Source organism: Akebia trifoliata, chromosome 10 (genome assembly GCF_017979445.1).
Source record: "Akebia trifoliata isolate Shusen 1 chromosome 10, ASM1797944v1, whole genome shotgun sequence".
NCBI lineage: Eukaryota > Viridiplantae > Streptophyta > Magnoliopsida > Ranunculales > Lardizabalaceae > Akebia > Akebia trifoliata.
The window spans coordinates 29,533,001-29,554,394 of NC_141384.1; the positions used below are offsets into that span (position 1 = coordinate 29,533,001).

Genomic DNA, 21,394 nt, shown 5'->3' on the forward strand with positions numbered 1-21,394 from the left:
AAAGAGGGATAATACTTAATATACAACATTTTACAAGGAGGTGATGCTAAAAAAAAAATCTATTAATATGAGAAGGCAGAATGAGATGTGAACTCAACACATATTAGACTTAGAACAAAGCATGGAGGTGGAGAGTGAGTTTCATCATCATGGGTCTCTATGGGTTGACAACTTTCAAGCTCTTGCTTCCAAGAACTTGGACATGATCCCGAACAGATACATCCGACTTGAACTTATAGCCGACGTGATCGTAGATGACAACGAGGGATCGAAAATTTCGATTATCGATCTTAGTAGACTAAGTGATGAGCAATTCTCTCAAGATGAAATGAGAAAACTTCATTTGGCTTGCCAAGAGTGGTGCTTCTTTCAGGTGAATTAATTTGATTATTATTGTTTTTATTTATTTATTTATTATTATATGTTGCATAGGATTACTTAGAAAATTTATTATCCACCGTCGAATAAAACGGGCCATCTTAATGCGGGTATCAATGTATGGCTCACAATTGTGTGTAAAGGTGTTCATGGTTTCAAAAATTGTCCAAGATCAATATGACTTGCCTGAGTTATCTCGATATCATTCATGAATGAGATGAAACAAGACGAGACTTCATCTTGTTCGAGATAAGTAAGATAGTCTTCTTGTTTCATCTCGGTATCTTTAATGAATGAGAAAAAAAATATTAAAACGATGGAGGTGTTTGGACCATTAATGTTTTAAGAACCCAATCGATGATTCAATAAAAAATTTGTCAAATTGATTGGACGATGGTCAACCACCAAGACTCAATTTGGTTGGTTTTATTTACATTTTCTTTCGTAGTGAGTTGTTTGAGGTTAGAAAAGTACTTGATGTTTTTAATTTTTATAAAAAGATGACACTACCACTTTGTTTGAGTTGGGGAGAAGTGGAGAGAAAAGAAACCCATTAAGAGAAAAGAAGAAAAGAGAAATTCACTTTCTCTCCACCATGTTTCGACTGACGGGAGAGAAATTAGGATAACTTTGAAATTTTAGAATGTTTTAAAAGAGATTTAAGGGCAGAGTTAGAATTATAAAATATTTTAAAAGAATTTCTCTTCACTTTTGGAGAGAAAGAAAACTCGCCATTTTTTCTTCTCCTCCCCACCCCCCCCCCCACCCCCACCCCCACCCCCACTTAACAATCCAAATAAATAAAACTACAGAGAAACTCATTTATTTTCTCTTCTCTTCTCTCCATTTCTCTCAATCCAAACACAATGTAAACATCATTCATTTTCCAAGAAATGCCTTCCCATCTCAGCCGTATGTTTAATCTTCTTTCTCGAACTTCGTTTGGGTCTAGTATTTTCCAAAAAAAAAAAATCCTTGGGAAGACAATATTTCAAAACTTTGTATTTTAAAATTGATTTTTAAAAAAATCAACAATCCAACAGTTGTTCTAAATTTTCGGAACCAAACCAGCTTTATCACAAAATTTGATTTGACCCACAAAAATGTGTTCTTGGAAAAATGATTTGTTTGTGAAGGAGGGCAAATCAACGGTATGATAAATTGAATTTTCTAGAAAAATACTTTTCCGCAAATTAATATCAACATTAGGAAATTATGATTATTATTTTTCAGTTAATAAACCATGGAGTTCCAAAGGATGTAACAGTAAACATCAAAATGGATGTAAATGAATTCTTCAAAATGCCATTAGAGGAAAAGAAGGAATTCTCTCAGGAGTCAGGCCAGCTTGAAGGCTATGGCCAAGCCTTTGTATTTTCTGAGGACCAAAAGCTTGATTGGGGAGATATGTAATACCTTTCTACCCAACCTATCCCTACAAGAAACATGAAAGTCTGGCCTACCTACCCCATTACATTCAGGTAAATATTTTCAAATGAAAGGGTAAAATGGGCAACATCTTTTTAAACAACGAGAGACCTTTATTTTGAATGTTGCTGACATTTATATATAAGAAAAATACTAATGTCCAAGATTTCAATTGTATATTAGTAGTAACCTATAATTGCTACATTTATTTCACAAATAAATACTTCAAAAGCATCCATTTTTTGCTTTCTAAGGCAAAACACAAGAATTTGTTATTATTTTTCAATGGTATTTTTGTAAAGATCACAAAGTCTCAAAAAGTTATTTATAAAAGAGTCGTGATAATTTGACACCCCCATCACAAAATCGTAGATCATTTACCTCAGGATATACAAAAAAGATTTATGGTTTTGTGTATCGTGAGGAAATGATCTATGATTTGGTGATGTGAGCGTATGTTAAAGGGGGCGTCAGAAATCATTATTCTTTATAAAAATACCATTGAACACTGAATAATGATTTTCTCCGCCCCTCTACTCTCCTGACGTGGCATGTGCATAGAACCATAGATTTTCCTCGGGGTACACAACTGCACATATTTTTGGGGATGTGCAATTGTTTATCCCAAAGAAGAAGAAAAATCTAGGGTTCTATGCACATGCCACGTCAAGAGAGCATGGGGGAGTACGGCAAAAGGGGGGTCAGATTATCGCGACTCTTGAACAATGAGAACAAAACCCATGCTTCTATGTACATTGCGCATGCACTACATTCTTTACTGTTGGTAGGGAAACAATCGATGAATACTCATCCGAGCTGCAAAGAATAAAAGTTTGTTTGTTGGGTCTGATGGCAAAGAACTTGGGGATCCATCAAGTGAAATTTACAAGCATGTTTAAGTCTGGGATGCAAAGCATGAGGTTTAATTACTACCCACCATGCAATGAACCAGACAAGGTTTTAGGCATCTCTCCTCACTCTGATGCCACAGCCATTACAATTCTACTTCAAATTAATCATGTTCAAGGATTACAAATAAGGTGTCACGAGCATTGGGTGCCCGGTAAATTATTTTCTGACGCTAGTAAACATCGGGGATGTCATCGAGGTAATTCTTCTAAATCTCAATTTAATAAATAAATAATTAATTATTATAATTTGTGATTTAGAATTTGCAGATACTAAGCGATGGGAAATATAAAAGCATCGAACATAGAGTTGCTATAAATAAGGATAAAGAACGTCTATCAGTAGCTGCATTTCGTGAATTGGAGGAAAGTGAAAATAGGGCCTCTTGCAGACTTGATCAAAGAAGGAGAAGATGAGAATTACATGAGTTTAAGTTTTGATGATTACATCAAGCTCCTTTTTAGTAATAAACTTAATGGAAAGATCCTTACAGATCTCATGAGGTTGAAGATATGATGTAGGTTAGGGTTACTGTTTTTTGTGGTAAGACCTTGTGGAGGTTGTTCCCAAGGTCTTTGGTTCAAACCCCTTGAAGCCCTTCTTATACTAACCACTAGCCCCACCAAGCAACAAAAAAAATAGGTCGTTTTTTTTGAGTTTGTATTCAATTGGCATCTCATGTACACAGTTTAGTTTCAATCTTTAGATGGCATGGTTTGCCATCAAAGTAAATTTTGTTATTAAAAAGTATAAGATGTAGTTATCTATTAATAAAGATGATCGAGAGCTGACGATAATACAGTACCGAAAGAACGTGGGTGAGACAGTGAAAGTCTTCGATGATGATAAGGCAAAAAGCTGATTATCATTAGCTTTTGCAGTAAAATATATAAGGAAATGCATATTTACAAGATTTCTCCAATGGCCAATTTTCAGTATTTAAACTGGACTGCATTTTATTTACTTTGCTAGTGATCTGGATATTCACAATGACCTAAAATATAAAAGTAAATGACCAATAGATTATCACATAGTTTGCCTGCAAATATATGCAGATGAATGGCAAGTAAATGAACAATAGATTATCACATAATTTGCCTGCAAATATATGCAGATGCACGGCCCCTCGAGCATATGAGAGATGAATCATTGTTATAAGACACTGATGAGCTCACGAACAGTTACATATCATCTTTGATATATTACTCATCTCAATTTTGTGAAAAGTGAAAAAAAAAATAGTATCTCCATATATACAACAGCCTCCGAGCTGCTCCTGCAGGGGGGGCATGACAGAGGGGGTAATCAAAGGGTTTGATGCTGACCTGGCATGGATCCGTCTTGCCGTAGAGAATATATCACCATGAATTTCTCTTTTACCCCCCTCTCCCCCAACAGCTCTCCTCACCACCAATCACAAAGGACCCGTGAAGGATGGTAATCTCGATGCAAATGATGCATAAGATCATGAATAATTAGGCCAACAAAACCATGGAAAATCAGCTGTCATCATCCACAGCTCCAATGTATGTAAGGTCGGTTCTTCTTACTCTTACAGCTCCTTTGAGCCAATTACAGGCCTTTAGATTAGTGGCGTCACCACCAACAGCCACATTGCTATTGTTGAAAGTCGCACAGGTCCCCGTCCCATCTTCAAGTAGTGTCCAAGGGTCAATTTCCATGTCCTGGTCCTGAAATGGTGATGGCTTGGATTTTCCAGTCGTGTTTGTGACCACACGGGCCAAAGGAATGGAGTTTCTCTGGGAGAGATTTGAATTTCCATGTTGGGAACCGATAGCTGACATGCCAGATTGAAGAGAAGCAAGAGCTCTAGTTGATACTGTCGGTGGCTGGCAAGAAATGGAGCACGGTGGGGAACGCGGAAACATGGGCATCGCAGCTTGGATACGCCATCGGATATTCTCGGGCAATTGCATGCGATCCAAGTCATTCTGCAGAAATGAGAAAGAAATCAGACAAATATCATCCCGTAGTTTTCATTTTTGCTAGCCGTTTGTTTGTCAACCAACGACCAAAATTTTAGCGAAACACATTCCTTACTAACATAAGTAACATTTTAAGCCTTACTAAGGGTCGTTCTGGTCAAATGGATTACCACATCAACAATCCAACACCACAGCCTTCTATAAGTTCCATCGAAAAACTCAGATCCAAAAAATATAAATATATTTTGAGCTTGATCCAAAGCTTTGAAAATGGACGGCTACCGAAATTCCACCAAACTCCCAAACTAAAAATTAAAATTCAACAGTGAAAAATAACTTTTTTTTTTTTTCCCTAAGTTCATAGAATTTTGTCCTCTACAACTCAGAAGCATTGGATCATGTTTTTGGATGCCACGAGGTGAGCCCAAGGACCCTTACTAAGGGTGAAATCCTTACTAACTTAGTAAGGCTAGTTGGACTCAAAATTTTAAAAGAAGAAATTAACCAGCACGAACCTGTAAATTCTCTGCTACCTCACGATCAAAGACTGGAAAATCCTTTGGAGATTTATCAGTTGACTTGGAGACAAACTTGGGCTTAAACCAACTAGGCTTGCAACTGCTCAGCAGTCCATAGAGAATAGACAAAAATTGGTCAAAGAGACTCTCTCCAGAGAGATCCAATGATGTGGCAACCGATGGCTCCATCAATGACTCCAACTCCCTCTTACATGAAGAACTTCTTTGCATGAGATATAGAGGCAACTCCGCATCCTCATAAACAACCCGACTTCCAAGTAAACGAAGTACGACTGAGGCAAGCATGTGCCTCATATTCCGGCCAGACGGCTCCCTGAAAAATTCAACAGACATGAGATTCCGTACAACACACAAAGGGAAACCCACTTCTCAGCTTTGTCAGATCTTTCTGCCCAAAAGATGAATAAAGCAAATGGAAGTTGGAGGTATGTGTCCACTACTCTACTTTTGCTATGGAGTTATGGATCCATTAACTTGTTCATTGTTCTTTAACAATGATGTAACTCATGTAAGAATGCACACACAAAATTGGGGTGGGGGGGAGAAATCTTGCTTCATGGATGATGAATTATTGATTCTTGAATATTGCAAAATCCTTCAATCATGCTTATTAAATTAATCCTTGCTATTTGAGCCTGATGCAGATGATTCAAGGAGTAAAAGATGTAGAAAATATAGTTACATTATTTTATTTTATTTTATTTTAAGTTAGAAGGAAGCTAAAACGAGAGTAGAAGTGAGTTAGAATGAGAATAGGAATAGGTTAAAGAGTGTTATAGGAATGGGAGGTGGTGATACTGAGGTATCTATAAAAAAAAGTTTTTATCCAACAGACAAATTTTGACCATCGGGAACATATCCCATGGCATGCATATGTATGTGATGGCAGAATGAACACACTTGCCATCAAGGGTGTTTTCCGTCGTATTTATTATTTCTCTTTCTAAGCTGGCAATTAATAGCAATCCTTCTAAGAAAAAGGATCTCCTGGTCTCTAATCCTGTTCGCCGGATGCTGGAAAATATGAATGGAGTGGAACAATAGGAGTTTTAAAGGGAAAGAGCACTCTTGCAATAGATAGTTTTGGCCATCACAGGGTTAATTTTCTACTGGAGTGGAAATTTTGAGGAATTTCTAGAAACCTTTTTTGAGGATTCCATATTTAAGTGGGAGCTATTATGCTCTGTATGAGTATTTTTAATGGCTATATCTTTTCTTTTTTTGTGTTGTATCTGGACGGCCTTCTTGGTCTCCATTTAATCACTGATCTAATATTGATGTTAGCTTTAAAAAATAAACCATAGTAAGTAAGATGTCAATTGAACAAATTCATGATGCACAGATTCTAACTTGGGGGGGGGGGGGGGGGGGCCATGACTTGAGACAGAATCGTTCACCTGACCCCCCGATGGATGATGATCCAAAGCCAATAAGGCCAATAGACATAGAGATAAAAGAAAATGTGTTCAAAGTTAACGTTAGAGTCGGAGTGATTACCTGTCTGCAAAAATAATAGGAAGCAATCTCAGGAGAAACTGTAACCGCAACCATAAGGAAGCTCGCAAGGCTGCGGAAGAGGGTGGCGGTGAAGAATCAGCTGCTGCTCCCACTAGCCGCCTACCCAATCCAGGGCTGCCACCTCTAATACCTTTCCGACCATTACCTTTGTTTGAAGCACCTTCGACTCCAAGTGGAACTGCTCCAACCTGCTTACTAGCCCCACCCGTGACTAAACTTATTAGCTGTTCAATATTATTCATTTGCTTGATCAATTCGCTTGCAAATGTATTGCGAGCATCATTGGAACTCCGGTCCATACAAGGAAGAACTAATTCCACAAGAGCTCTCTCGGTTACATATTGTTGGTTGGATATGTAGACTTCAGCATCAGATATTTGCGAGGAAACCTTTCCTGACTTTTTGAAGTCCATGCCACCTTCTTCAACAACTTCTCCTTCTTCAATAGAGGTAACTTCGAACGTCTTGTCCCCTCTACCTGCTGTTGCATCTACAGAAGAATTAGACCAACCCCATGGCTTCCAAAATTTAACTTTGGTTGAAAGATTTCTGGGATGAGCAATATTAATAAGGCGTTGTCTGATAGACTTGCGTCCAAAAAGAACATCATTGCCACCCAAGAACCATTTAGCATGCAGTAACAGAGACTCCTCTAGTGATTTCCCAAGTAGATGCAGAACTTCTGAATAAAGGGGAGCAGCGTCGGGTCTGACCAGTAATCTCGTGAGAACAATCTCAGTAAAGTTGCTCTCACACTCAGAAGGAGTAATATTGTCAGAAGTAGGTGAAAGAGAACGAATAGCCTCCGATAAGGACATATTATAAGGACCCTTCATTTTTTCAATCAGAACTTGCTCATTCAACAGAAGCCTCAGCTCAACCCATTGCCAATGAAATTTTGCCGGTTGAAGGGTATCCAAAACATTCACAAGCTGATCCATAAGCTTCATCTCATTTTCTACATGCCCAGGGATCAAAGTCCCATCACTTTGAGTGAAGATAGATTGCGGCATTTTACAATCAAGGATGGCATTTAAGAAAAGCCTCGCACGAAGAGGAAAAAGTGCCATAGTTTTCAAATGTTTATCCGAACCATGCAATTCTATCATGGATGCAAACTCGGAATCCCCTAAATCCGAAGCCAGATTGTCATAGAAAGCACGGGTGTCTCGTAAACACACATCCCGAAAAGTCTGGTGCTTGATGGCATCATCTATGGCCAATGATAAAGATTGATACACTTGGACATCTTCACGGGTAGCAATGTTACCATTCAAAATGTACGGCCTCCAAATCACCATTGCAAAGATTGAATATGCGGGAGGGAAGACAAGGCCAAGGGGAAGCATTCGCTGCATTCTTGAAAGAGCTAACATATATGGTTCACCAAGGAATTCTGCAATTAATCCATCAGATACAGTTCTGCAGTTTCCAATAAGCAACCTAAACCAATGCACATATACATCGATCTCAACCTTGAAAGCACCAATAGAACGAGAAATCCCATTCGAATTGGATCTCGAACTCCTCATAAACTGAAGGATATCTAAACCTTCCTTTAATCTGAAAACTGTTACCATTCTCTCCAGACTAGTAACTCCATGAACAACTGTCCCAATTACAAGTGCAGACACAGCCGCTGCCACTTTCGTAGTCCTTGCAGGTACTACTTTTGTAGAATTGTTCAAAATTTCATTTGACATATTTGTATTTAAGTCGTGAGGTTCGGGAAAATGGATGCGAGAAGACTTTCCAGGAGCAAAGGTTCCAGCAACAACAGAAGAAGCTTCTGTTGCAAGAGCTATCTCAAATACACGGGACTGACGCTCTCCAAGAGCTTCTTTAAGTAAGCAGAGGCAGGTTATGTGAATGCGGACAATGTGCCGAGCGCAGTTCAAAAAGCTTATAGGGGATGGAAATTTTCCATAGTTACCACTACCAGTAAAATCTGGCATTTTTGCTACAGCTAACCCTACATTACCAACAATAGCAGCAATTGCAGAAGCCACCAAGGAGGGATCCCCGTCTTGAGTTGCCCCACCATTCTGCCTAATGCAGTCCATCAGAGACAAAACTATTTGTTGAGCTACTTGATACCCAGCATCCCATTTTTCTATGCCAGGACTTTTTGGAGTACCAGCAGCCAAAAGCTTTCTCTCTTTGTTATAGAGATAGTGCACGGCTTCATCAACATGTCTTTGCACCATCTCTTTCATGCTTGGAGATGCTCTAGATAGCCTCCCACTTATTTTTTGACGGAAATGACCATCAAGATCTTCAACTCCTGGGGGAACTCCAGGTGAAAATCCGAACTCGCCATCCAGTGATCGTGTAGATTCAAGTTCAGCAAGAAGTCTTTGATCACATGTTGCCTTGAAATTCTTCTCCCATTTGGACACACTAGCCACATTCCCATATTTCTTCAACAAGTTTCGAGCATAAACAAAGGCTAATGAACCAGAAGCCCGTCCATTAGAGGCGATGACTGCTGCAACTCGATGCATTGTAGATGATAGAGCTTCTGGAAGAAGATCTGTTGCTACAAGTATGTTCTCATACCTGAACCAGCCCAAATGTTAGCCATATCAATAAAGCTAAAATGCAATTGACATACAAGGACGACCATATTGTCTTGAACCCATCATCACTACTGATAAACATGAACAAAGAAGATATATAGATATATTGGAACAACTGAATGACACAGGGCACCCTCGGAAACAACAACAAAAAGTCGTAGGTAGAACACGGCTTGTAGTTGACTAGTAACCATTACACCCAAAACAATGAAAATAGTTTAAAAAAATGATAAGGCATACCTTCGGATAGCTGCTAAGAGAAATGCCTCCCCCACTTCACACGCATGGTTTTCTGTGTTCTTCGGCAGACCTGGAATGTTTCTCCCACCAAGAACAGTAGAGTTCACATTATTTGGAACCTTTGGTAACAACCATAGCAGAAACTTTATTGCAGAAACCAAGTCAAAAGAAACATCCATCAAATAGAGAACAGCAGATAACTCCTCTTCACCAAACTTCCAATGTAAAGTGCTCCCGTCATCAACTGGAGGAAACGACCCAGAATATTGGCCTACCTTGGCAGCAGTTTTTTCAGTCCCTTCAATAAGCCGCTTGATTGAATTTATCAGCCAGACTGTAATAGTCATCTTCTCAAGCAACCGCAGCTGTTTTAAAGCTTTTCCAATTTTAACAATATCACCAAGATGTGCAGTTCTGATCCCATCCATCAACTTGGGAGTTTCCCCTTCTATGGACATTCTATGGTGAGGGCAGCTTATTTTATCATCACATACATGACTTGTAGACGCTCCCTGACTATTCTCAATCCTAGCGGTTGCCAAATGAGCTAAACTTTGTGTTTTACGAACAATCTTTTGCCTACCTCTGGAAGCATTTTTAGTTAACTTAAGAGGTGGGTCAACCTTGAAAGACTCCAGGGATTTGGGGCCCTTCCTCACCCACCACGTGTCTTCATCATCTGATGCATTTGACGGAAACCCTTGCTGGTACGAGCTCCTTTCCTCACTTAGTTTTTGCCTTTTTGCCCTTCTACATTCTTCACAACCATCTGCACCTTCCGTTGTCTCAATCTTGTTGCCAGTGGATCCAGTAGACCCCTTAAGGCTCCCTTGAGATTCCTCAAATCGCATATCTGTGGAAGCCAAATAAGAGTTTGGAATATGCAATAATATTGCGATGGCAGCCTTCAATTCTGAAAGCTGAGACTTGGTTTGGACATTTCTACTAGACAAAAGACTAGATGCTAAGTGAAGGTTTTTCAGGTGATCAGATGCGGTAGAAACACCATCCCTTTGTTTCTGGGAGACAAAACTTGTACCATTTCTTCTAGTTCTGGTATGAACATTGGTAAGTAAAAGGCGGCGTTCATTTGAGTACACACTCATGGCTTCTGACAGTAGTGGAAACTCAGCAATCTGAGCTTCCTCCAAAGCACCAAGCAGATAGGGACCTGGCAACAGCTTCAAAATCCGATAATGTCTCTTCCATCGGTCTATTTCAAGTGGAATTCCATTCCTGTCCATAACCCCACTAACAATCAGCTGTCTTACATAGGTATGAGGATAAAAGATGCCAGAACGAATCAGTTCCACAATAAGCAGTTGTAGGCGCTTCAAACCTTCACCTTTGCCCACTTCATGTCGATCTATCCAACAAACCAAAATATCATGCACAGGACCTGGGCTTTGAAAAATATCTTTTGTGCCTATGTTTTGACCCAAAAGTTTCAATTTATTTTTATTTACAGTTCCATCTTCTACAGCTGTCCCACTCTTGCATTGAACTGAACCACGCATCTCCTCCATCTGCAACTTCAAAAGCTGGACCCCCATGTACACTTGTGAAAAATCTTTCCTACCTGTGAATTTCAGGCCAGGAAGGAGGGAAGTCCTACTGTCTCTAAAGTCACATGTTGCCCACTCACAGAGGAAAAACACTGAGCAAGTCAATGACAAACTGACAGTCCCAATCCACTTCAGTGATGCTCGTAAGCATGGACTGACTTCGGAAATCCAAACTTCCCCAACACTTCCATCACAAAGATCCTCAAATAGAAGATTATAAGCCTCTCTCACATTTCCCAGTATCACAGCTTTATCCAAGGCTAGTACTGCTTTAGCGATACCATGACCTTCAACTCCATAGTTCACAGCCCTAGCAAGATTTCCAGCACGTTTTTGAATAGATGAAACAAAAGAGTCCAAGGACAGGAACTTATGATGAACATCGGGCTCTGCATCCTCAGATACTTTTGATAAGAAACTTCTACCGTTTACTGTGTCAGATAGTACACAAAGTGGTAGAGGAAAGCAATCCAAAGCAACAAATGTATCGGGCACAGCCAGTATCAGATACCGGATCATCTCAACCAAAGCAGAAACCGTGTAAGCCCTCCGAGAATTATCTACTAAACGAAAACCACCGGGAGAAGGTTCTTGTATGGAACGAACAGCTATTTCCACAAGGTAACGTACATGCAATTGTGAAAGTGCCATGGTCTCTATTACACCAAATACAATTGGCAGTAATATCTCTAAAGTCCCAAGTGAAACTTTCTCCTGAAATTTGGCATAAATATGTAAAGTTAAGACCACTACAGAATTCTCATGAATCGATTAATTAAAATACTATGAAAATTAGGCAGAACGACTCATAACCTGTAGTTGACTGAGAACCCAGTCAATGATATGAGAAGGAATAAGCAGCCCTTCTCCATGGTGCCACTGTAAGATACGCACCATATACCACCACTTAAAATGAAAGGAAGGCTCTTCTCCATCGGGAAGGGCTGGTGATGAATCACCTTTAGGATGACCTGAACCAACCAATGGCATTTGAGGTAATTGATCCCTGCCTTGTGGGGTAGAAAGAGAACCATCTTTAGAGATGAATTCATCCAGGAGGATCTGCAAGTATTCAATAATATCCTTTGTCCAAAGCTCAGAGCGAGCTAACTGTGTTTTGTCTGGGGAAACAGAAGAAACACTAGAGGAGACGGATCGAACCTGCAATTGCAACAGCCTCAATCGGGCACAGTTAAGTATGCAAGAAAGTACAGCAGAGCTGAGCCAGTAACAAAAAAAAGAGCTAAAATATGTTTAAGGGCTTCAGACAGTTTTAACCTGATTAAGATAGGTCACTTTGATAAACCATGTAGCCCTCAGCAATGGAACATTGTGCCTAATAAGAACTTCAAAAAGAGTTTTCCTCCTATAGCCATGAGGGACATGGTCGGCCAAAAAACATAGTCGTTTATGATGCTGCGATAAACCCTGCCCAAAGAAAAGCAAAAAAACAAAAAATCCAGCACTTTAGTGAGTCATCACTTCCATCTTATCGTGGAAATTTTCAAAAAGAAAAGCAGCAGAAAAAGAAATGAAATAACTGAGTATGTAAAACTGTTCCAAAATTTTAACAGTTTAACCATTCTAGCAGTAGAAAATAATTCCTCCTTTTCTAGAAAATCAATGAGTTGAAAACTAAGCAGAAAACTGGGAAAAGAATCTCATCATTTGAGAAAATTTGCTCAGACATAGTAAAATCTCATCAATATCGATGCATCGCCAGAGAATCAACAGATTTGGAAATGTAGCAGGCACAAGAATTTTTCTGAATGGTTCTTCAATAAATCCATAGTTTGCCCTCCTTGTCCTCTGAAAGTGTTATTTAGGGGCCTTGAAAAAATCTCACTAAAGATTATATCATAGCTAGAGGAATGATATCCATCAACTTTTGCTTCCTTTTTAAAGAGAATTGGGAGTCTGAAAATCATTTGCTGATTCACTGTCCTTGAGAGGTATGGATGCACTTTTTATCCTTATTGGAATTTCTTGGTGTTTACCATCTTCAGCCTTAGCATTGTTTCAAAGTTAGAAGATTACAGCTTTCTCTCATTGGAAAAGAATTTTATGATTTTTAACTCCATTCGTTGTATGTCTGGGAATCAAGAAGGAGAGAAACAGTAGAATCATTGAAGGGGAGGATAATGCCTCAAGCAGCAAATGCCTTGCATTTTATCTAAAAATTGTTTTTTTTTTTCTCCCTATCATTTCTGTTTTCCCCCTGATCCACTGCAAATTAATCTGTTTTACAACATACTTCGTGTTCTTATTTTCCTAAAGACGTGGGTAATAATATTAATGTGTTTGTCTAGAGATTTCCATACAAGGAAAACAAGAAAAGCAAAGCTATAATAAGCCATCAGTATGAGATTGCACTGATCATCAGATTAGTGGCTTAATCGAAATAAGTCAGTAGAATAGAAAATAAATGAAACAGAGAGTACAAACGGAATGGCTCCATTTGGCCACAGTAGTTAAATGCATACTAAAATACGAAGAATGCATCAGGACAGACCTCAATCCATTTCTTTCGGAAGTCTTCACTAGATGTCCTTTGTTCAGGAAAAACACAAGGTTTGCTTAGTAGTGAACCAGAAAGAGGCACTCCATAAACCTGACCGGCCTGTTGCATATCAGGAAAATATATCCAGCTTCAGCTTCCAGCTTCCAACATGAAAGCAGTAATCCAATGTATATTTAAACATGGACGTAGACATACATACATTCAAAAAATATGGAAAAAAGAAGTATTATTTGGATAAATGCAACTAGTCAGAATCAAAGGAATAAAAAAATTAGCTAAAGAAAGTGATTCCATATGGTACCTTACGCTTCTGAGCACGAGACTCATTAATAGCCCTTAGACGTTTCCGGATTGCCTGAAAGAACCAATGACAGGAAGATAGGAGGGTGAGGTATTGTGTAAAATCAATGATGAATAGAACATCAGTGAGTTAAAAATAATAATTTTAATCCAGATGGATGAGGAATGATCGACTCCATATACCCTATACCCTATACCCTAGGAATAAAAATCAGGCAACAGAACATAAAATTTTCCTTATCACCAACAGGCAATAATAATTAAAGAAACACTAGAGGGGAAAAAACAGATCATTAGAAGGGAAAAGCAGATATTTGGTAGGATTTTTTTATAGATAAAGATTTTATTAAGAAGAAAAATGATCCCAAGACAGTCACCCGACAATGAAATAAAAAGGAAAATAAAGGGCAACCAAGCTAGACAAAACTCAAGAATCGCATAACAGATCTTATTTAAACAAAAAAACTCCTCGATGTTCTTCTAAGAGCCTGCGCCTAGAGAAAATTAGCCCTACAATGAACAAAAGAACTTCAAGCGTGGGATGCTCCTTCCCTACAAAGATCCTACCGTTCTGCTCCATCCAAATACCCCAGCAAATAGCAAAAGTGGTTAGAGACTATAGGAATTTATTTTTTACTGACTTCGCTTTAATATGCCAACTTTGAAATAAGGCTAAGACTGATGACAGGAAACCCCAATGAATCCAAAATAACAATAGAAAATGACCACACTTCTCTTACAAAAGAGCAATGAATCAGAAGGTGGGTCAACTGAATCCCCACTATATTTACATAGAAAACAAAAGTTAACAGACTTATCAAAAAAAAAAAAAAAAAAATTAAAATTAACTTGTAAAAAAAACAAAAGTTAACAGAAGGGACTCCCCTTGGCATAATGTTATCCATGGTAAGAATTTTTCCAAGGGCCGTTGACCAAATAAAGAATGAAATCTTGGATAGAACTATTGAACCCAAATGGCTATGACCAAAAGGAAATGAGGTGAGTTTAGATCATGGAAAAAAAATTTAACAGTAAAAGAAACACCATCGATAAGACTAGCAACCTCTTGAATCTCTCAATGATTAAAATTTCTTTTGAAACCAAAGTTCCCATGAGATCTGATCTCCAAAATGAATCACGAATTCCTTAACTGGATTTTTTTCTTTGAGATAAAGAGAAAAGATTCGGAAACTGAGACCTTAGGGGCAGAACTCCACACCCACGATCTTCCTATAATCTAACACTATCCCCCTTCCTCACATTAAAAGCAATCATTTTTCAAAAATCCGGAAACATCTTTTGAATTTCTCTCAAAAGACCACACCTGTAAGCTGATAATATTGAGCCTCTAATCAATCCACACCATATTTCGCTTTGATGACCTCATTCCATAAACTATATCTTTCGCTACTAAACCTACATAACCATTTTCCAAGAAATGCCTGATTCATCGCTCCAATCTTCATAATGTCGACACTAGGGGTGTCAATGGATAGCTAAAATCCGAATTCGAATTTGAATTCGAAATTTTCAGATATCGGAGTTGGATTCGGATGTTATTTTAACATTCGAATGAGTTTCAGATACGAATTCGGATGTTACGAAATCCGATTCGATAATATCCACTCCGATTATAAATACATGTGTTACGTATTCATGTTACACAGCAAAACTTATATATATATATTCTCGTGTATTCAAGTTTCACAACGAAATTTAACTTGAAATGTTTATCTTCTCTCAACCAAAAACACTGAACCAGCAACGGTGGGTTTCGACTGTGCAAGCTCCCCACTCTTCTCCGGCCGGCAAACATCAAGGTAAGTATTTCCTCTCTCTCTCTCTCTCTCTCAGTAAAACCCTATGTTTTATTCGAATTTTTCATAATTTGTTTTTTCAAAAATCAAAGTTTATTTGATTTTAAAACCATTTTTTTTCAAAAATCAAAGCTTATTTGATTTTAAGACTGAAATACGTTGAAAATTATAACTTCTAAAGTTGAAAAAATTAGGAAAATCGATTTGGTTTTTGCCGATTGAAGATGTTGGTATACATCGAATATAATTTTGTTAGGGTTTTTATCGAATCAGATATTATCGGATATCCAATATATTTTTCGAATTCAAATTCGAATCTTGGTTAATGATATCCGATCGGATTCGAATTCGAATTTGGATATAGCACTATCCGATCGGATACCTATCCGTTGACAGCCCTAGTCGACACCTCTATTCCTCTTAGGGAGGCAAATCTGAATCCACTTTAAAAGGTGGAATTTTCTATTTCCATCTATATCATTCCATAAAAAATCTCGGACATTTTTTTCTATGCGCATTTCAACACTTCTAGGCATGGAGAACAGGGATAAGAGGTATATTGGGATGATTAAAATCTATATAATAAAAATAAAAAAAAATAAAAAAAAAATGGGTGGGTAAGCTTGACTTGAACCCACAACCTCCAAAGTTGCATTGCAATATGTCAACCAATGGGTCCTGAAATCTATTAAAAAATCAAGAACATGAGCAATATAAGATATGAAAAGAGAACAAATGTAAGATGAGATTATGTGAAGTTAATTAGCACAATTTTGAAATATCTGGATCAGATAATTGTGCAGAGTGAAACATCTGAACATGTCCTCCATATTCAAAAAATCAGTTTCAGAGAAAATAGAAAACTTTAAACCCACATATGACCATCATGTTCATAAACTGAATGGATTACCTCTTTGCACTTTATGATGTCAGGCTTTATAAAAATTCCAAGCTTGGTCAATGTAATCTCTTTAGATTCCTGAGAGGCTCACCATGTTAACACAAGAGTGATGGTAAGAAAACAGAATAAATACCATATAACACAACGATTGATAAGGAAATTAGATATTTTGATCTATGCTTACAGTCCAACAGTTAAACCACATACATGTAAATGTAAAAAAGTAAGTTACATGAAAACACTTATAGTTTTCAGATGCTAACATACAGAACAGCATAGAGAAACATAACATCACTTTCACAACTAAAGATTAGATTTCTGCTGGTGTGCCTATATTAAACCATCTGGATTATTACACGTGGTTTAAACATCTGCTACTAGGAAAGAGTGCCATTGAAGTGATATGTATGAAAAACTCAACAATTGGAAAGGCTAAAAGAACGATGACCATAGGATATGTAGTCAACAAGCAAAACCACACTTCTGATAGCAATATAAATTTAAAAAATAAATAATGAAATACAAAGTTAATTTCAGGTGCACCTCGAGTCCATCAATAGTCTCCTTGTATCCTCGTTGGGCGTAATCCTCGGTTAGTGTCTCCTCCGGGCAGTTTGGAGTTTGGGGGTAATAATCAGGTGGTCCGAGTCTGATCGGAAGAAACAAAAAAGAGTTACAATGTGGGATATGAATTATCTTTGGTCATAAAAAAATGGCCAGACTAAATACAGAACGGACAGCCACATTCACTTCATTTCCTTTTTCTGTTTACAGACAAGTAGCTTGGTCAAGTGGTCGACACATATATTTGGAATAATGAATAGAAGCCAGAGACATCCCTTTCACACATTTTTTCTCCAATATCCTACTCAAAACTTCAATAAAATGGGAAGAACTAGAAAGAAGTAAATAAACAGAGAAAATAAATTTTCTTTAATTCTGAGATCCGTTACCTTCACAGGAGATGAAGCAAAAAAAAAAAAAACATAGACGGTTAAATTCCCCTGGTATAACAATACAACAAAATTTCTCTTTATTATTTAGCATTAAAATTACCGTTCATTTAGAGGTTCTTTATCACAAGTCAGCTTGTACGGTGTTAGCTGTGATGATCGCCTGCAAGATCAAGAATAATCTTAAGGTTTGATATTAAAAAAATATTTTCAACAAATAATGATTATAATAATTTCAGAAAAAATAATGTATAAAATATATCCATACAAAGGTTTGAATAAACCTCAAGGAATAAAAAAAGAATTCTTCTCCTAATTTGTAGAGTCAACACCAAAGTAGAAAGACCCTTCACCCACACCCCACTACACACTCCATCCCCAAGTGAACACAAGCTTGGTGTCACAAGAGTATCACTTTGCCTAAAGAGGCTTGAAGTTTTTTTCAGAATTTACTACAGAGCTCCAGAGAACTACCCAAGTCTAGACGGTTCAAATAATGTAAAATAACTATTACACCTAATCTTGCATTATATGGTAGAGGAAAGCACTTGACATATCCAAAAGAATAGTCTTAGGTCTCTTGGAATAGAGTAATGTATTCTAGAGACTTCTACTACCATTAGATCATCACCATTTGGCTCGATCTCAACTGTTCATGTATCTTCCTAAGTCTATACAAGGCAAAGCCTACTCCATATCAAAAACTCTAAGGGCATTACCATGTTCTTAAGAACCTTAGTATGTGTGAGAATTCTCAAAGTCATTCGTGGAAATACTTACTCAGGCTTGTTCAAGTTGATTGCATGAAGAACGGGTGTCAAGAGAGGTAAAAGCTAGATCTGTGACAACTGGTATCAGACTCGTGGTTCGGGGGAGAAATGTCATTCGTTCCAAACTAAAAACCTAAAAGTAAATGTGATCCATGGAAGCGTGAGGGCAAACCTAAGTGTAGGCACATTAAGTTTTGCAATTAGAGAATGGACACGTCGATGGAGCCTATAAGGGATGTTACCTTGGAGACTAAGTCAGGGTCCATGGAGATTCGTGTGGTCAAGTTGCAGCTTGCCCTTATTGAGACCGATGGATGAGCATTAGGAAGCCATCAAGTAACTAGTGACCGATGTAAGTAGTACCGTAGATGTACCCAAGGGCGAGATCAAGCAATTCATCAAGGCCCTTGGGACCAGACTGTAAGGGCGTTCAAAAGTCTTACAACTGAATTTGAAGAAGTTAAAGCCAAGATGATTCTACTAGAAAGAGTCATGTTCACTGGAGAAACTCAACCTACAAAGGTCAACAAGTTGAGAAGTCCTGAATATGGGTAACACAGGTAAACGTGACATAAAGGAGCCAGAGAATTTCCCTCAGCACATAAAAGAAATACTTTAAAGCTATCAACCACAAGGAGGAAGGCCAGGGCTGCTGCGAGATACCTCACCAAAAACGCAATTTTCAACATCTCTAAATGTCCAAGAAAGATCGTCTCTTTTTTCCTTACATGGGCTAGAATGTTGGGCAGCCCAAGAGTTGCATTGGGGAGATGTCGAAGGCTTGACTGCTTCACTTTCCACAGTTGAGAAGTTGGTAGACTTCTCTAAGAAAGTTGAGCCTTTAGGTAATAACAAACCAACTATATCAAACCAAGGTAGATATAGAGAAAAGATGAGCCCTCGTGAGGAGGACAAAAGGGCAAGTATAAGGACATCACAAGGAAAGGAAAAGGTTGTTGACCACAAATATTTGGATGAATGGCAGATTATGATGATGATGACAGCCCAATCTTAAAAAATACCACCAAATTTGGATCACATTTATTACAAAATAGTTTAACATGCAAGGTAGACATGTGAGTACCAATAGAAGCATGAAAAAAGATTTCAAATGTTAGAACTGATATAATCTTTTCTTAAAAATTAAAAAAAAAAAAAAAAGAAGCTACCTTGGATTCAGAGGTAAGTTCGATTGTGCAAAAGGTGAATCTGCTCTGGCCGAATCCCTAGCAGATGTCCCACCAATTGCACTGTTACCAACTCCACCACCAACACTGGTAGCAGGAAACCTTTGCATTTCTCCCCACAATCACTGGCATACTGCCGCCAGCATCAGTACCACTCTAAGAAGCTTTAGAAACTAGATTCCGTCACAAAACCCTATTAAGTTGTGTCTGAACATGAATTGTTACATATAGAGATTTAACCACCAGCCTTCAATCAATGAACACGAGTATTCAGGACTACCTCAGCAAATCTTCCGTGGTTAGCTCTGAGTCACCATCAAATGCACAGCTAGTGAGTGAGATACAGAGTACCAATCGGGCTAGAAAACCAAAAGACAAAAAAAATTGAAAATAAATAAAGTATCTAGCAAACCACCCATGACTGACAATAAATAGCTCTGTTGTTTTCCTCGGCGATTCAACCCAAAATGCAAGCACTTCTGCAATCAAAATGTAACATTTGTTGGCGCAAAGGACGACTCCTTCCAACATAAATTTTGAATATTTCTAGACTCGTGAAACCGATACTTTACATCTATCAATAACGAATAACTAATATATGAACAGTAACCAATAAACTTACTATGATCTGCTACATACGAAGCACAGAAACAAATTATTTTTTTTTTTTAAGAGAGTTTTTTTGTAAAAGATCAAGTAAGCCAAGTAACCCCAAATCATTTTATTCACCAATTGAAAGCCCAATCCAGCTCAGATATATGAAAATAGACAAACATGAATATAAAAAAGAAATCTAGAAATCAGCTTCAATATCCGATTGAACTTAAACAGATACCTCGCTCTTTCTCACTCACAAAATACCCATCGATCACTTACAAAGTTCCAATCTATAATTCATACAACGTAATTCTTCGCCAAAGAAATAATTTTTCAATGAGATCATGCGCAAAACTTTATAGTTACGGTTTCCAAACCTCCGATTCCATGAAAAAAATACTAAATTTCTTGTAGTATTGGTAAAGAAACCTAGGGTTTTAAGCGTTTTGAGAAGAAGTTTTCAGCTTAAAAAAAGTTAGGGTTTTCGGGAAGAGAAAGACAGATGCATTCGTAAACCCTAGAAATTAAGGAGAACAGAAGAGTGGCGTACCTTATTGAAAGAGATAGAGAGAAACCTCCAGAGAGCGAAGAAGAGTTCCAGAGAGAGAGAGAGGTGAAGCAGCCTGGGTTTGACTCTTTGCTTTTGGTGCCGATGATGACGATGATGCCTTTTGTGTTGCTTCTGATGTGAGGAAGTAGAGAGAGAGAGAGAGAGAGAGAGAGACCAATTATATTATAAAATAAATAAATATTCATTGAAACTATGAATTTAGACAAATTCCTACCCTTTTTAGTGAATATTTTAGATACCCGCTTTTAAGAAATTGAAGAGACACCCCCTTGACTTTTAGTCTTCTCTGAGATACTGAGAAAAATGATCCAAGTGCCTCACCTTCAACTTCTACCCAAATTTCCCTTGGTTTTGCTATCTTCAACCACAATATCATATATTTTTCATCTATTTCTTTGAATAGGATGGACTTTTGGATAAAAAAGTAGGGGTTTTGACAAGAGATTGACGATCAGGGGGGACAGATTTACAGGGGGGACTCTTGTCGCTTGGGGTGCAACTTCGTTCGGTTTGAAGTCAAATTGGAATCGAATCAACATAGATTTTTCTACTAAATAAGAACCAAAATCGAACCAAATTCTATTGAATCAAACCTACCCAAACCAAACTAAAGTCGATTTGGTTCAATTCAACTTTATGGGTTGTCAATATTCTATAAATTGCAACATCTTTTTA

At 37.9% G+C, this 21,394-nt stretch overlaps 2 protein-coding genes across 6 annotated transcripts; one reads left to right on the forward strand and one right to left on the reverse strand.

Moving 5' to 3' along the window:
• The first annotated feature begins 121 nt into the window (after positions 1 to 121).
• Positions 122 to 3,131, forward strand: LOC147393710 (S-norcoclaurine synthase 1-like). The gene is made up of 4 exons (XM_086455139.1): positions 122 to 373; positions 1,612 to 1,787; positions 2,595 to 2,763; positions 2,985 to 3,131. The coding sequence occupies exons 1-4, from the start codon at positions 122 to 124 to the stop codon at positions 3,129 to 3,131; spliced, it is 744 nt and encodes a 247-aa protein (XP_086311265.1).
• Positions 3,132 to 3,712: 581 nt separating this feature from the next.
• On the reverse strand, positions 3,713 to 20,857 carry CCT (RNA polymerase II transcription mediator). Of its 5 annotated transcripts, none has more exons than XM_086456058.1 (15): positions 20,699 to 20,857; positions 19,978 to 20,030; positions 19,832 to 19,856; positions 19,534 to 19,731; positions 17,698 to 17,757; positions 17,185 to 17,290; positions 16,651 to 16,719; positions 13,925 to 13,978; positions 13,615 to 13,722; positions 12,381 to 12,530; positions 11,916 to 12,263; positions 9,538 to 11,816; positions 6,698 to 9,277; positions 5,177 to 5,513; positions 3,713 to 4,667 (listed from the first exon to the last, which is right to left on the reverse strand). In XM_086456058.1, the coding sequence occupies exons 4-15, from the start codon at positions 19,659 to 19,661 to the stop codon at positions 4,215 to 4,217; spliced, it is 6,672 nt and encodes a 2,223-aa protein (XP_086312184.1). In that variant the 5' UTR covers positions 19,662 to 19,731; positions 19,832 to 19,856; positions 19,978 to 20,030; positions 20,699 to 20,857; the 3' UTR covers positions 3,713 to 4,214. The 5 variants fall into 5 exon arrangements, with proteins under 5 accessions (XP_086312184.1, XP_086312186.1, XP_086312182.1 ...); XM_086456060.1 differs by having other exon boundaries at positions 19,967 to 20,030; XM_086456056.1 differs by having other exon boundaries at positions 19,534 to 19,856.
• Between the last annotated feature and the right edge of the window lie 537 nt (positions 20,858 to 21,394).